At 60.8% G+C, this 15,210-nt stretch overlaps 1 protein-coding gene across 1 annotated transcript in view; it reads left to right on the top strand.

The window, feature by feature from the left end:
• Positions 1-4,412: 4,412 nt before the first annotated feature.
• LOC114512462 (calpain-2 catalytic subunit) overlaps positions 4,413-15,210 on the top strand; it is a 41,836-nt gene continuing 31,038 nt past the window's right edge. The window contains exons 1-2 of the mRNA XM_036016106.1: positions 4,413-4,834; positions 9,361-9,430. Of these exons, the coding sequence (XP_035871999.1) occupies positions 4,598-4,834; positions 9,361-9,430 (307 nt within the window). The 5' untranslated portion in view covers positions 4,413-4,597. The remainder of the gene's footprint in view (positions 4,835-9,360; positions 9,431-15,210) is intronic.

The following is a 15,210-nucleotide window of genomic DNA, read 5'->3' as shown; positions in this document are numbered from 1 at the left end:
AAGGCAACACCCTCATTATTCATCATTGTGCTTCCCGATCATAGTCAAACGCACGTCACAGAATATGCCTCCCAGGACTTGATGTGAAGCGCATGTCTGGTCACTCCCTGGACTGGGCTGCTGGGGTGGAAGGAACTTCCTCCCAGACACTCCCTCCTGCGTGTGAGTCAGGAGCCCAGGCCTCCCCAGCCGAACCGGCAGGAGCAGAAGACTGGGAACCGCAACACGATCCGCACCCAAGCAGAGGCCTAGCACCGCCTGAGGACGGGGCTCCCGCGCCGAGAGTGCGAGGCCCCCTGCTGGCCCCGGGCCTCCACTGCAGCCACAGCCCTCCGCCGGCCTCGCCTCCAGCAGTTAGACAAGAGGAGCCGGTCCTGCCCCCCTGCTCCACCGCGAGCCTGTTGCGTCTGTGATTCTCATCCCCGCCACGAGGAGCTGCAGAACCTCCCTGCTCTGACTCAGACGCTGTGTGGCCACGTCCCTGGGGGGTGACTCAGACCCAGACTCCGCTCAGAGGCCCCGTTTGTGATACTGCCTTATTTGGGCCCGGCAGGGCAGAGCCTCTCTGGAAGGAAGGAGGTGGCGTGGGGCGGACACACAGACCGTGCCAGCCTGGGGTGGGCTCTGCAGCTGCCCGGCTCATCGCAAAAGGGTTGATGCAATTTCCAGGTTTTACAGCCTATGCAGATTTAAGTTACAAACACCACCTGGACATCCTGGCTGGTGTGGCTCAGTGGACTGAGTGCCAGCCTGCAAACCAAAGGGTCTCCATTTCGCTTCCCAGTCGGGGCACATGCCTGTGTTATGGGCTGGGTCCCCAGTAGGGGGCCACATGAGGGGCAACCACACGTTGCTGTTTCCCTCCCACTCTTTCTCCCTCCTTCCCCCCGTCTCTAAAAATAAGTAACTACAATCCTTAAATCATCTGGACAATGGCTTGGGTACCATTAAGCATCACTAGCTGTGTCTGGAAGCCAAATGTTCTAACAAATAAATTAACATTGTAACAAATAAACATAGTTAAGTCCATAGAAAAGTCTCCTCTGTATATATATCGAGCAGAGAAAAGGAAACAAATAACAAATCAAAAGTAGCCCCCAGAGAAGGAAGAAGCGTCGGCCGGTGGGAGTACCCTGGTTACTCTGCCCTGGGCACCGGCTGCTCCCACAGGTGGCCCCGTCTCCGGAAGTCGGAAGCAGAGAAGATGTTGAGGCAGGTGAGTTTGAGGCAGAAAAAAAAAAAAGCCCGAACACGCTGCACAGAGGTCCAGGCAGAAAAAGGGCAGCTGGTGACGGAGACGGAGAAAGGACAGCCAGGGAACTGGAGAGAAACACAGGAGAAGGGGGTGTCTGTGGCAGCAGAGGGAAGAAAGGCTTTCGGGGGATTTGGGGGAGGGCAACATGCCGGGGCAGCCACGGGAGACACAGGTGAGCGGGGAAGCCCTGGCTGGATTCAGGATGGGGACAGCCATCAGTCACGTGGCCGCTGCAGGGGCAGCGCACGGACAGACGATGGTCCGAGTGCACGTTTTCGCCCCCCACCTAGGGCAGAGGTCCCCAGATGCAGCCTGGGGCCCCGATTCCAGCTCCGCTGCTCACTGGCCACTGAGGGCTCCGAAAGGGAGAAGCCTCTGAAACACAACCGTTGGCTGTAACATTATTCAGTTCGTATCCTCTCCGATTCCTTTGGATTCGGGGCTCCGACCCCAGCGAGGGAAGAGGAAGGACTGGCTTCCCCTGGGCCTCAGCCTCAGCGACAGGGGGGCCCCTGCCATCCCCTTCACCCTCCTAAGCCGGGAAGACAGTGGGACAGGGCTGCGGTCTGGGGCGTGGGGCCAGGGGAGCCTCCCTTTTCCCGCCCACCCAATGGGGAAGGAAGGTCTCCCTTGGCCGGGGGCGAAGACGAAATGTGCAGAAAGCGTGGCACTCCGGGGCCGGCGCGTGATGTGCAGCTTTGCACAGTATCTCCCGAGCCCATGCGTCCGACTGGTCAGAACCCAGGGCTGCGGAGGAGGAGTGGCCTGGGTGGCTGTTTTCCCTCCTTTTCCACTGGAGGAAATAAACTAAAGAAAAGAGATTGCCTCGCCGTGATTCCCTCCTCTGTCTTTCACACGGGACACACCCCCCTGCGGGCCCACGCCCCTGGCAGCTCTGGGCGATCCCGGCTGCTTCTGACTCACCCGCTGCCCTCAGGCCTGGGGACTCCCTCCCCTCTCCCCACCCCCCCACCCCCCGCCCAAAGTTCCCCACGGTTACTGGTGAGGCCACGGCGAGTGTGTCCGCCTCCGCCCGCCCCAGTGTACCTGGGACCGGTGCTGTCTGGTCAGAGAAAAGTGAGCTGTTGTCCGGTCCTGTCCCACAGCATTGTGAGAGAGGCTTTGAAAAGTTCCAGAGCGTGTTTATTCAGGTTGAAAAACTGGGTCTCGTCCAAGGACAAGGGAGACATAGTCTTCCTGCATTGCAAGTCAGTCTGAGTAGCTCAGGACAGCGCCGGGCCTTTCTGGGCAGAGTCCTGGCGGCCTGGAGGCGGGGGCTGGGCAGAAGCCATCCAGGGGGAGCCGGGAAGCTCTTCCACCCCAGGGCTGCAGGGACTTCCTGACGTGACGTCTGCCCAGTCCTCTGTTGCTTGGAGGCCTGGGGAGGGGGAGCTCAGCTGCCTGCCCGGGAGGAGGCACGTGCTCCAGGCGATGAAGATCTTCCAGGAGCCTGGCCGGAGAAGCCTGGGCATCCCCAGCCGCTCTGCCACCCTGGGGCGGTGGACAGACTTTCTCCCAAGGGCCCAGAGCCCAGAAGAAACAGAGGCGAGTCCAGAGGAAACTGAACAGTGAAACCAATCCACAGCATCCGGGAAGGGCTGCCTCTCTCCCCTGTTCTCCGTTGTGACGGCTTCACAAAATCGTAGCACCAGAACCCCTGGAGCTGGAAATGAATGCCCATGTCCCCATGGCAACGAGGGTCACAGAAAGCAGAGCCTGGCGACGGGTAGGGGTACCTGCCCCTCGGGCAGTGTGCCCAGACTCAGATGGCGATGGAGGATGCCAAATAAAAACGCAGCCAGGTGTACGTAGGGGAAGACTGTTGCAACAGGAAGGACTCTCCGGTCGGTGAATGCAAGCAACGGCGACACCGGCAGAGAGCTTTTTTGTGGGTTCATTTGAGCCGAAACCGACGACACGTGCCGGGGAGCGGGATCTCAAATGCTGTGGAGAGTGGGGTGTTGCGGCGTCTTTTATGCGTTTGAACCGAGGGAGGGGACCTTACAGCAGAGTGCCCGCCGGTGGGCCGAGGCAGGGACCCGGCGGCAGGACGGCTGACGGGGGTGCAGTGTGCGCTTTCTTACAGGCACTCACGCCTCTGTCAAGTGCATCTGGGACACGCGCTCACAGGGGTCCGGGGGGACCTCCCAGGGTGTGCCGCTTTGGCACGTGAAGTGCTCTGAGGGCAATGGAGCCCTCAGACACTTTTCTCTCTCCCTCAAGGAACTTGGGCAAAGTCAGCGGCCTTGCCCGTGATTAAAGATGATCAGAGATGACCTTTCTGACCTTCCTATAAAGGGCAGGACAAATGAGTGACTGCTCTGAATCTGGTCCTCCTGAGAATGTCCACCCTCCGTTCGGAGGCCCCCGGTGCCTCAGCTCCGAACGCCCCTGCGCCCCCTTCTCCCTGTCCGCCCTGCACCGGCCCTGTCTGGGGGGCTTCCCCATGATGTCTGTCCTTAGTTACATTGGGCTACTTGTCTTGTTAACCTGTCTCATGTCGATTCGGTTATTAGACCCGTGGAAGAACCTAGAAAGAGAGAGGAGAGTTTTTTCTTCCCCCGCACTTGTACTAAAAACCGTTATTAGCGTTTGCCTGAGACTCAAATGGAGCCGGGAGCGAGCATTTTTTTACCTGCCATACCTGCCACCCCCGATGATCAAGCAGCTAGCCAGCAACAGTGCAGCACCAAGACTGTAACAGGCCTTGGTGACTCCAGTCCTTGCCCTGCCCGGCGGTGGCATCTGTAAAATGGGGACAGTAGCAGAAGGACAACTTTCTTACCCAGTAGCTGGGAGGGTTTAATGAGATCACCTATGCAGCGCCGACAGGACAGGGGCGCGAAGTTGGGGCCCAACGGATGGCAGCTGAAGTCTCTAAGACCCCCCTCCCTGACCTGCTGGCTCGCGGGGTATATTTCCTGGAGGGTCACAAGTGCCCCAGCCCCCCGGGTTTGGCCACCTTCTCTCCCCAGGAGGTGGGAAAGGGCTACAGGCTTTGGGCGTGCGTCCCAACTTTCGTCCGGGAGCCCCTGTGTCGGGCCGACCGGCTGAGCCACCCCGGACCGTCCGCAGGTGGCAGCACCAGCTCCGCGTCCCTCCGGCCCGTGCGCTGCAGGCCGCGCGGCGCGCAGGCGGGCTGCGTCCCGGGCCCGCTGCCGAGCAGGCTGGAGCCGCGATGGCCACACCCGCCGGGGCGGAGGGTGCTTCCCCGCCGGTGAATCATCGCCAGCAGCGTAGCCCGCAGTCCCCGTTGCGAGTGCAAGGCCCGGCCGCGCCCCTGCACCGAGCCCGGAGCCCAGCACCGAGCCCCCGATCTCGATCGCCGCGCAGCCGAGCACCATGGCGGGCATCGCGGCCAAGCTGGCCAAGGACCGGGAGGCGGCCGAAGGACTGGGCTCGCACGAGAGGGCGGTCAAGTACCTCAACCAGGACTACGAGGAGCTGCGGAACCAGTGCCTGGAGGCCGGGGTGCTCTTCCAGGACCCCTCCTTCCCCGCCATCGGCTCTTCCCTGGGCTTCAAGGAGTTGGGACCCCACTCCAGCAAGACGCAGGGCATCGTATGGAAGCGGCCCACGGTAGGAAGCGCGCGCGGGAAGCGGGGCAAGGAGGGTGCGGGGCCCCCGGGCGTGGGGAGGGCAGGGCGGCACCGGGCAGGGGGCGCGGAGGGAGAGTCCGCACGGCAGCCCCAGAGCCGCAGCCCGCAGCCCAGCGACCGCGCGCATCCCCGCGGCTGCCCAGCCCGTTAGCCGGTGTGCAGGCGCGCGGGGACGCTCCCGGGTGACCCGGGTCCACCCACGGCGCTCCGCTGGTCGCTGCCCTCAGACCCCATTAGCAGGCCCTTCTGGCGACTTCACTAACACCAGGGTGGCAGAAGGGAGCCTGGGGGCGACTTTGGTTGCACTCGGGTAGGGAGCTGGGGGAAGGTGGGGAGGAGGGTGCGGAGGAAAGGACCCCGGGCGGCCACCTCGGCCAGGAAAAGTCAGTTCTTAACTTGGGTGCTGCTGGCTGCAGGGAGGGGCAAGCCCACAGCCTGGTCCTTTGGTGACTAAGGGCTGTCTCACGCAGCCCCGGTGAGCTGCAGCCAGTTTCTTGCTCATGTTAACAAACGGGAGCGGAGAAAACCGGCCCATACCATTCACGCTGGTGACACAGGACAGGGGAGGTGGAGTGGAGGAGCAGTTCCGCCTCATCCCGCTGGGCCAGGACCCTCCCTGGGAACCTCAGGGGGCCTCCGAGCTCCCTTGTCCCCACCCCACCACCCCCAGCCCCATCTCTGTTCTCCTCGCCCTGGCGGGCCGAGGATAGCTGGCTCCCTAATCTAGGGGTCCAGGGGTTTCCCATGGAGTCCCCGCTGGGTCCGACTCCCGTGGGGCCAAACCCAAACACAGCTTCCTGGGAAAGCCAGCCCCCAGGTTCCAGGTGGAGGAGAAGCATTCCTGCCCCGGTCCCACTCCTCTGAGCCTCCCCAAACAGAGGGCACGGGCCACCAGTGCACAGGAAGTGCCCCAGGCTAGGGCACGGGCCCCTGAGTTCGTTTCTTGCTAGCCTGCTTGGTGACTCGCCCTGAGACAGTCACGCTCGGTGCCTCCACGTCCTCCTCTAACAGACGAGCGGATGCCTGCAGCTCCTCTCCCTCCACTGACTCACGAGGCCCCGCCGCCATTCAGCTTCTCAAAGAGGCCGCTCTTTCCCGCCTTCTCACCTGCCAGGGCCGCCCGTTGCTCCTGGGCTCCTGGGCTCCTGGGCTCCTGGAGTCTGGCTCACTCTCATTCTTGGGGGCGTCCTCCAGGGTCCCCTCCCCGACCTTATCGTCCCTGCCTGATCTTCGCAGCTTCCTCCCTAACTTTTCATTCCTTATTACAAGCCCTGCTGATTTCCTTTGTAGCCTTCTCACGATTTATAAACATAATCACACGTATCTGTTGGAACTCTCCCCGAACTGCAGGAATCATGCACGAATTCATCAGTAAATACATCTCCTCAGGGCCCGGCGGGGTCAGTGCCCTTCCACAGCTTGTGTGCACTCGCGCACACATGCACACGGGTGCACCCGTTGACGCAGCGATATTGACTGGGAGCCTGGGGCTTGCCAGGCGCTGTCCTAAATGCCCGGGATACACCCGTGAACAGCAAGACAGTGGCAATGTGTGGAACAAGTGAATGAATGAATGAATGGATGGATGCAGGATTGTAACAAGCCTCAGATGAAGCTATGGTGGTGAAAGTAGACAACAAGGGACTTTAGTCACCTTACACTCATACAGCAGTTTACACTTTCCAAAGTGAACTTGCAAACTCATTTATTCTTTGATTCATGCAATAAGCATTTATTGAACGCCTACTGTATGCCGGGCGCAGCGCATATAGCTTCTGCCTCTAAACTACTAGTAACCTAATTGTGTGCACACTGTGTGCACTGCCTTCTCGTGGTGCAGAAAGATAGTTCCGCTAGGGGCGAGCGAAGGGACACAGACAGGTCACCCAGTAGTTGGAAATACCTGTGGGACTTCGAGACAGGGAAGCAGACCCGAGCCACTCCGTGCTGAGCCCTGCACGGCCAAGGGGGCGTGAGGCTCTTGGGTTCCATTCAGCAGGTACAGGTGACTGCACAGAGCCTTGGGGTGGGGCGGGATTTCAGCCGGGGGGGGGGGGGGGGACGCCGGATGGTTAGAGACTCCGGGTGAAGGTACCAGGACGTGGTACAGGATGTGGTCTGTTCCTTCCAGGGGGCGCCTTGGGAAGGGAGAGAGGAACCCACGGGAAGCAGGGTAGGATCCGGGCTTGCGAGGCTGTTGTCTCGGAGGAGAGCAGCTGGAACGTGGCACAGGTCGGGCCACTGGGGAGGAAGGGGCCGACGACAGAGGCGGGGAGAAGATCACCAAACGGTCCCTGCGGAAGTGAGAGTGGCACCGTGCCTTCTCGAGGGGGGGGGGTTTCCCGCGCTGGTGGCAGAGGGCTTGGGGCGGGGCGGGGCGGGCAGGGGCTGGAGGGGAAACTTCTCAAGTCCTGAGTGCAGCGGCTCTACGAGGAGAAAGCCGGCGACATCTGGACATCTGAGGACAGCACCAGTCAGGACCGAGCAAGGGCAGGAGGTGTTAGTCCCCATGTTTTCCTTGGCGACAACCAAGCCTTTTGAGAGGTTTAGGACTTGCTGATACCCAGCTGGCTGGATCAGCCTCCAACCTGCAGCTCCCGCCTCCAAGCTCAGCGATTATCATCGACGTCTTCAGTCATAACAACGATAACAGGTCATCTTTAGAGAGTGTCTACCGGGGTTCGTCTATATAGTTTTCTCATTTAGCCCTCATAGCAACAACCCTAGGTCGTAGGTACATCTGCCACCACTGCCCCCATTTTACAGATGAGGACACTGAGGCTTGAAGAGGAGAAGTCACCTGCAGGGTCACTGAACCCACAGACACAGTGGCCGAGGCTCGAACCCAGGTGGTCTGAGCCCAGAGCCCCAGCCCCCAGCCCCCAGCCCCTTTCCTAGGCCGGCTGCACCCACGTGTAATTCCGTAGCCCGCATGCTGTGCACACCGCCCCGCCTCCCGAGCCTCTCTCACTGCCACCCTGAACTTTGCCTCCTTCGGGGACGCTGCCAGAGGTGGAGGAAAGTTTCTGAAACCTAATGGAAAAATCCCGGTGGGGTAGGAGCTTGGCACTCTCAGGATCATCATTTCAATTCTCCGGCTCCCGGCCCCAAGCCCCAGCCATTGCCTCAGCCGCCTAAGTGCCTGGCTGGCAGGCCTCATGCAGCGCTGGCCTGGGTTTCTCGCCGTCCCCGTCATCTGGCGAACAGACCTCCCCGAGCAGGGGAGAGACAATGCAGCGGAATGTGCTGGGCTGCACACTGTGGTCCCCTGACGGACGGACAGGGGACAGACTGACAGACCGGGGCTCCATCCGGGCCTCGCCCAGGAAACACTTCTGCCCCATCGACAGAGAGGGGCTCCTGAGGGTGTGGGTGGAGCCCCGAGAAGTTGCCCGGGGCCCTGAGAAGCCTGGTGGATGCCCCGACTTCCTCTGTGGCTTTGGGTGGGGCTCTGCAGAATCAGGAAGCGCCCGAGAGGGCTGCTCCGCCGAGGGGGGGCCGGGATTGCTCAGGGCGGCTCCCACCAGCCCGCCTGTGGGGCCTTCCTGCGCTTTTCACAGCCGTAGGGGCTTGTTGCTAATCCATGAGAGGCAGCACGGGGGCAGGGGAGGACACAGTTTGCACCAGCCAGTTCCCCTCTGCCCCGGTGCTGTCCGCAACGTGTGAGCAGCGTCGTCACTGCAGACACATTGCTTTCTCCCCCCGGCCTGTGTCCTCGCCTGTAACATGGGGACAGGACTCATCCTGTGTCCTGAGAGGGCCTCATGAGATGAAGCCCCACGCCCCGTGATGACACACAGCAGGTCCGCAATGCCTGCCCCAAGTGCCACGGCCCCACAGACGAGTCCAGAAAGCGAGACGCCTTGCCCGGCCCTCAAGACGCGTGTGAGTGCCAGGGAGACTGAGGAAGGCCCCCTCGGCAGCATCAGGCAGTGCACAGGCGAAAGCTCAGTTGCGGAGTACAAGTGCTCCAGACCCCGAATCACAGGGATGAGCGACAGCTGGCTGGGCTGTGAAGGAGGGCTTCGTGGAGGAGGTGGCACTGAGTCTTGAAATACGGGGAGATGTAGAAAAGGAGAGAAGAGGATGGGAGAGGGAGGAATTGTAGGTAAGCCAAGCAGCTGACGTGCAGGGACAGAGGAGAGGGGCCAGCGCGCAGGTCGGGCGGCTCCGGTGTGTGGACGGGCTCACCGCCCCACAGAGGAGGCTGGACTCAATACCGATGTGGCCCGAGGAACCAGCATGAGGACGCAGGTTCTGGGCCGTTTGGAGCCTTGGGCAAGCCTCTCCTTCTTGGCCAGGAGTGCCCCCCAGCACCCCTGGGGACCCACGAAGCAGGGGTGAGGAAGGGACCTCATGGCGGTCTAACCGTACCTGCCAAGCTTGCCCCAGAGGGGAGGGTGGGGGAGAGGGGGTGCGACGTCCCTGATGGGAACGGAGGCGTCTCATCAACCACAAAAGCACGTGCCCGGCTGGCTGACAGAACTTTGTGGCTCTCGTTCCCAGGAGATCTGCGGTGACCCCCAATTTATTGTCGGAGGAGCCACGCGCACCGACATCTGCCAAGGAGCCCTGGGTGAGTGACAGGGTGACGGCCTACAGAGCAGGCCACAGGGTCTTGTCTGCATGGCAGTGGGCGGCAGGGGTGAGGGGTGATCGGTGGCTTCTCTCCCTCCCCCACCAGCTTGGCCATTTCCATTTCCAGAAGCTTCTGGAATTTCTTGTCCCCTGGGGGCCTCGTGCTGGGGCACACAATTTGCACGAATGTGCACGGGGCGTCTGTGTCCCCTGCACTGGGCTAGTTGTTGAGGTTGCGGAGATTGTCCCGCTGGGGGACAGCAGAGGGCCACCCGTGGTCTCCGCACCTCCTGGGGCCGGTCTGAGCGGTGGCCCACGCAACAGTCGGGCAGGGAGCTGAGGGCCAGGTGGGAGGACACACCACCACAGTCCCTCTGGGGCTCAGGAACAGGCACGGGGACTCAGTGTGGAGGAAGGGGCAGCCCTCCCGTGTGCTCGCTGTTGAGAGGAGGTGGCCGTATCAGTGTTCTCAGTATTTGCAAGACAGGTCACCGCGGCGCCACAACAGCGGGGCGCAGCATGCACCACAGCGAAGGCGGGTGGGACGCTCGTTTTAACCGAGAGTCACGGCGGGAGCTGACTCGTGAGGGATCTGCCACCGCTCTGTGAGGCCGAGCTCCGATCTCCGGCTGGACGCCCTCCGGTCTGCGGAGGGGGGGGCCTGAGGCCTCCGCGCTGGGCTGAGAGCTCCCCGGGCTTCTGGGAAGACGCCTCCAGCAAGACCTGGGACCACTACTTAAGAGTCTCGTAGAATCCTCCCTCCATTTTTTCCGACTCAGTCAATACGCCCCATGATCGCCAAAGCATCCCGTCTGATCGGATAAATCAAACCCTTGCTCCCCGCCGGCCAGGTCCGCTGCCTCCTCAAACTAGTCCGTCAGTAGCAGAATCGACCATCTTAACTTATATGTACCTCCTTCCCTGGCCCTCCTGGAGGTTCTGATGCTCAGAACAATAACAGCTAATAGTTACAGAGTATAAACTGCGTGCCAGAGACCTAGCCACAGTAGCAAAATCTCTACAGTCACGTCATTGCCATTGACCCTGAACGACACGGGTTCGACCTGCTTGGGTCTACTTACACACGGATTTTTTTTTTTTTTCAGTAAACACGTACAGTGCTGTAAATGTAGTTTCTCTTCCTCTTGATTTTCTCTCGCTTGATTGTGAGAACACAGTATATAACATGTATGACAGACGAAATATGTGTTTAATCCACTGTGTTATCGGTCAGGCTTCCGGTCAACAGCAGACTATTCGTAGTTAAGTCTTGGGGGCGGTCAAAGCTATACACAGATTTTTAACTATGCAGAGGTCGGCGTCCCTGACCCTGAGTTATTCAAAGGTCAACTGCATTCCCACTTTCCAGGTGAGGACACCAGGGTCCCGGGAGTGACCCGTTTAAGGTCCTCCCTCAGCAGAGGTGGGGGCCTGGGCAGCACACGCAGATAGTCTGACTGTGGGCCAGCATGGTTAACTCCCGAGTTGGATTCCACAGGTGGGGCAAGGGGGGCCCTGGAAACGTCTCAAGTCCTGAGCAACTGCGTGAGTCATCAGGACAGGCACCCTGAGGAGATACCACTCAGGGAGACCCGTGACCCCCTCCCCCAGCCGTGACCCGTGCGTGACCCAGGGCTGGGCGGGCAAACCCAGCTGTCCCAGCCGCTGAGCAAATTCCTGAGATGCCAGAGCACATTCTTACCTGAGACAACACGCACCTCCATTTCCCGTCTTTTCAACCCACTCGTGACGGAAGCTCGGGGTCCTTGGGCACCTATGGCAGGTGCTCCTGGAAAATCCACTTAACCGGCGGATTTAGAGGCTCCCTGGGCTGGAAGCTGGTGTTGCCTTTGACCTCCCCGAGGGGGGAGGGGGGGCTTCACGCCCGGGCTGGATTCCACCTGGGCTAAATTCCACACCTGGACCAAAGGGCTACTTCTAATGGAATGACCTCTTAAGGGCCAAGTTGAGAGTAGCAAATACAGGAGTTAAGTCCTGTTTAAACACTGCCGGCCCATTTGCGGAGAGGACAAGCCGAGCTTAGAGTCCTGGGTAAAATTCCCCATGATGGGCACCAACTCAAATAGGTCAGTCTTCTGGAAGCTTCTTGGTCGTTCCTGAGGTCTCTTCATGCCAGGCTGGCCCTTGTTCTCTTGGCGTTTCCTTTTAGCAGGGGTGCCCAACCTGTTGGCATCTCCGGGCCACACCGGAAGAAGAGTTGTCTTGGGCCACCCATTAAATACACAAACACTGCCGGAAACTGATGAGCAAAAAAGAAGGTTTCAAGCAAACTTACGATTTTGCGTCGGGCCGCATGTGGCCTGTGGGCTGCGGGTTGGACACCGTGCTGCAGAGGGCCTGGTCGGATTACAGGCTGTGGAGTAGGGTTGGCTGAGCTCCCTCCCTGATTCTGATGCCTGGGGACAGGTCTGTTACTGACCGGCGGTGACCTACACCCAGTCCCGCAGGCCCAGGAGCATCGGGCCCAGGAGCCTTGACTGTGACCCCTGTCTGCCGAGGCTGCGCCCCTGGGTGAGAGACTGTGGGCAGTGACCCCTTGAGCCCTCCGCCCCTTTTAAGACGTGCCTGACAAGGTGGCCTCGAAGATCCCCTGAGTGTGGCGCTGAGCAACCCAGCGTCTCCCCTTGTGCCGGACACTGAGTATGGGCCTTGTGCTAGGGGGTCGGAGCCCCGAGAGTTCACTCCGGCCGCACACACGGAACCATAGCCACGCACCTGTCGCCCGCACACCAGTGTGCCACGCGTGCGGCATTTTCACCCCATCGGCTCATGCAACCGTCCCAACAGGCCACACAGCTGAAAGTACCTGCAGAAAGCACCCTGATCTGATTGTGAGCCTCTCTGAGCCCTTTTTTTCGTAACCCCGGACTCGCTCCAGTTGCCCCGAGGCCGTGACGAGATAACGTGGAGGTGACATAGTCAAAGCCGAGTTCGTTTCCTCACCCACGTTTTCTGCCCTGAGACTCAGCTCGCCAGTGAGCCCCGGCGGTGCTGCCCTTGAACTTGTACATTCCCACCGCCCTTCCGGCCTTCACGGCGCGGCCCGGCCGTGGTCCACCCCCAGCTCCCACCCTCTTTCCCAGAAGATTCCGGGCTTCACCAAACAATTTGGACCCAGTTCGCAGAGCTCTGGCAACAAGCCGCCAGCTCTGCAGACAATGGAGCCATCTAAGACACCCTGCCCTCGGGAGGAAGGGCTGGAGACCCAGGCTGGCCCTGCCGCTAAATATGGCTCCGTAATAGCAGGTGCCGACCTGTTCTTACGGGTGATTGCCACTGGGAAGGCCCCCAGAGGTCCAGAAAATTGCAAAGCTGAGCTTCTCCTACCTTCGGTTTCCACTTGACCCCTGCTGAGTTTTCTCCACGCTCCCCCCCCCCCACATGCCCACGGCTCCCACAGCACCCTCGGAGGCTGTGGGGCTCATGGCTGCCAGCTCGGCCAAAGCTGTCGAAACAGCAGAGCCCCATTCACTGAAACCTAGCAAATGTCTTCGATGCCCCTCAGAGGTGGGTCGCCCTGACGCTGCCCCCAGCAAGTCACACCAGCCCCCAGAGCACGCCCAGCTCAGCAGACAGTGGGACCAGGCATGACCCATGGGAAGAGCCCACAGAAAGCATGACCTAAGGAAGTTTCCAGCTGCTACCCCCCTCCACCACTTGCTTACCAGCCTGGCTGACTTTGGGCAGGTTGGCCAAGCTCTCTGAGCCTCAGTCTCCTCTTCTGCGAAATGGGACTAATGATAAGACGCCCTTTAGGGGCCGGGGGGGGGGGGGGACGTGAGAGCAACAGAGGCCCCCTGGAGAGTCCTCAACACACTTGAGGGGCGCGATCATTACTGAGCCCAGCTTTGTGGAAAGGCCCTTTGCCGCCTCCCTCGTAGAAGAGGGTGGAGATGGGAGAGGGAGGAAGGAGGAGATGAGCTGCTGGGAAGCAAGTCCTGGTCTCCAAAAACTCCCCCTCCGGGAACCGAAGGGCCAGGAAGGGGGAGGCGAAACCGGCGCCTGGGTTCCGGGGACGCCCGCCTGTCGGTACTCGGCGGGGAGGGCAGCACACGGGGCCATGCAGGCCCAGGGGCAGGTGCACGCACGCTCTTCGGTTTTAAACAGAGACATTTTAAAATGTCTTAAATGCATATGTCAATGATGTTTAACGATAATTTTTTAAAATCTCTAATTTGTCTAATAGCTATCTGGTTAAAATGTCAATAGACTTCACTTTTTAGGATAGTTTTAGATGTGCGGGCAATGGGAGCTGGTCGTGAAGCTAACAGTCCCGCCCGCCCCGCTCTGCTCCCCGCTGACGTCATACGTTCGACAGCGCAGGGGGATGGGGGGCGCCGCTGGTCACTGCGCATGCGCCGGTGCGGACACTTGTTCATCAAAGTGCACCGTCCTCGGGCGCGGGGACCAGACTCTTCAGACGGCTTTAGTGGTGCCTCACGCCCTTGTTCTGTGCCGAGATCCCACACAAGACCCCGCGGGGCACGTCCTCGTGGTGTCTCCTCGGGCTCCGCCGCTGGGCGGTGGCGGTTTCTCGATGCCCCTCGTTTCTGATGAGTTTGACAGTTTTGCAGGTCACCCACCGGTCAGGGATTTTGCGGGGGCCTCTTGTAAAACATAGTGCACGTAGGCTTGTTTTATTTTAGAGGACTAGAAAATAGTTTGTCGGCTGGTGGGATGGAGAAAGTAAATACATTTTCTGCTCTTAAAAGCAGTCGCCTCCACTCACCCCAGCCCTGCATTCCCACCCCGCCACAGCGCGGCCTCTCCCACTCTCCTGGAGGGGGGGGGGAGCCATGAGTCATCATTTCCTCTGGCGTCTCTGCTGGTTGTGAATGTTCTGTCGGAGACTGCGGCAGCTGCCCTGCTCCTCTCCGGCTGGGCCTCCGTCTCATAAGCAGGGCGGGGATGAGTGGCTCACTTTAACACTTCACCCCGGACCCCTGGCCTGCGCCGGCTGCCCCTGGCCTCCCCTCCCCAGAGAGCAGGAGCTGCGAGAATCCTCCCAGAAGACTTCCCCACTGTCCCACAGGCCCCGGGGTGGGGGCTGTGGCTCCACGAGCCCCCCGTGGACCTGTGGGTCAGCCATGACTTTGCCTTGTTCCAGTGTCCCCTGAGCCGGGAGCCAGGCCACATCCCTGGTGGCCTCAGGCGCCTGTCGCTGAGGCGAGAGGGCTGGATCAGACTTCCCCAAGTCCCCAGTGGTCACTCCTGAGGTCCCCGCCTGCAGCCCCTGTGCCCCCCACCCCCCCACACGGGGCGCCACGGTTGTAAGCTCCGACAGCTCAGGTCACCCCCACTTTCAGCGTGGTGGGCCCATCCTCAATGCGGTCGCCTGCACTGTGCTGCCCAGACGCAGGGAGACTTCTGTCTAGGAAATCAGGAAGAGAGATGCCCTCCCGCCGGCCCTCCAGGAGGTGAGGGTTTGGGGGAAGGGAGGCAGCAGCCGGGCCAGGCCCCCTCCTCTCCTGAGTCGGGGGGGGGGGGGGGTGTGTCTGTGATGCCCCCGGATTGGGGGGAAGGGGCGTGGATGTGGCTGTATCTGCCAGGAAGCTGTCCCATCTGCTGGAGTCCAGGCAGATCAAGGCTGGGACATCCGGCAGTGACTCTGGGGACCTCAGCCGCAGTGGGCAGGGGCGCAGAGATGAAACCTGCACCAGGTGGCTCCCTCCTGGTCCACCACCTGGCCGAGGACAAGGCAGGGCTCAGGTGCATGGGGCGACACCCTCCTGAGGGTCCAGATGTTGCCACCCGAGT

This window comes from Phyllostomus discolor, chromosome 15 (genome assembly GCF_004126475.2).
Source record: "Phyllostomus discolor isolate MPI-MPIP mPhyDis1 chromosome 15, mPhyDis1.pri.v3, whole genome shotgun sequence".
NCBI lineage: Eukaryota > Metazoa > Chordata > Mammalia > Chiroptera > Phyllostomidae > Phyllostomus > Phyllostomus discolor.
The sequence above is the reverse complement of the archived record's forward strand: the minus strand, read 5'-3'. Positions and strand labels throughout refer to the sequence as shown.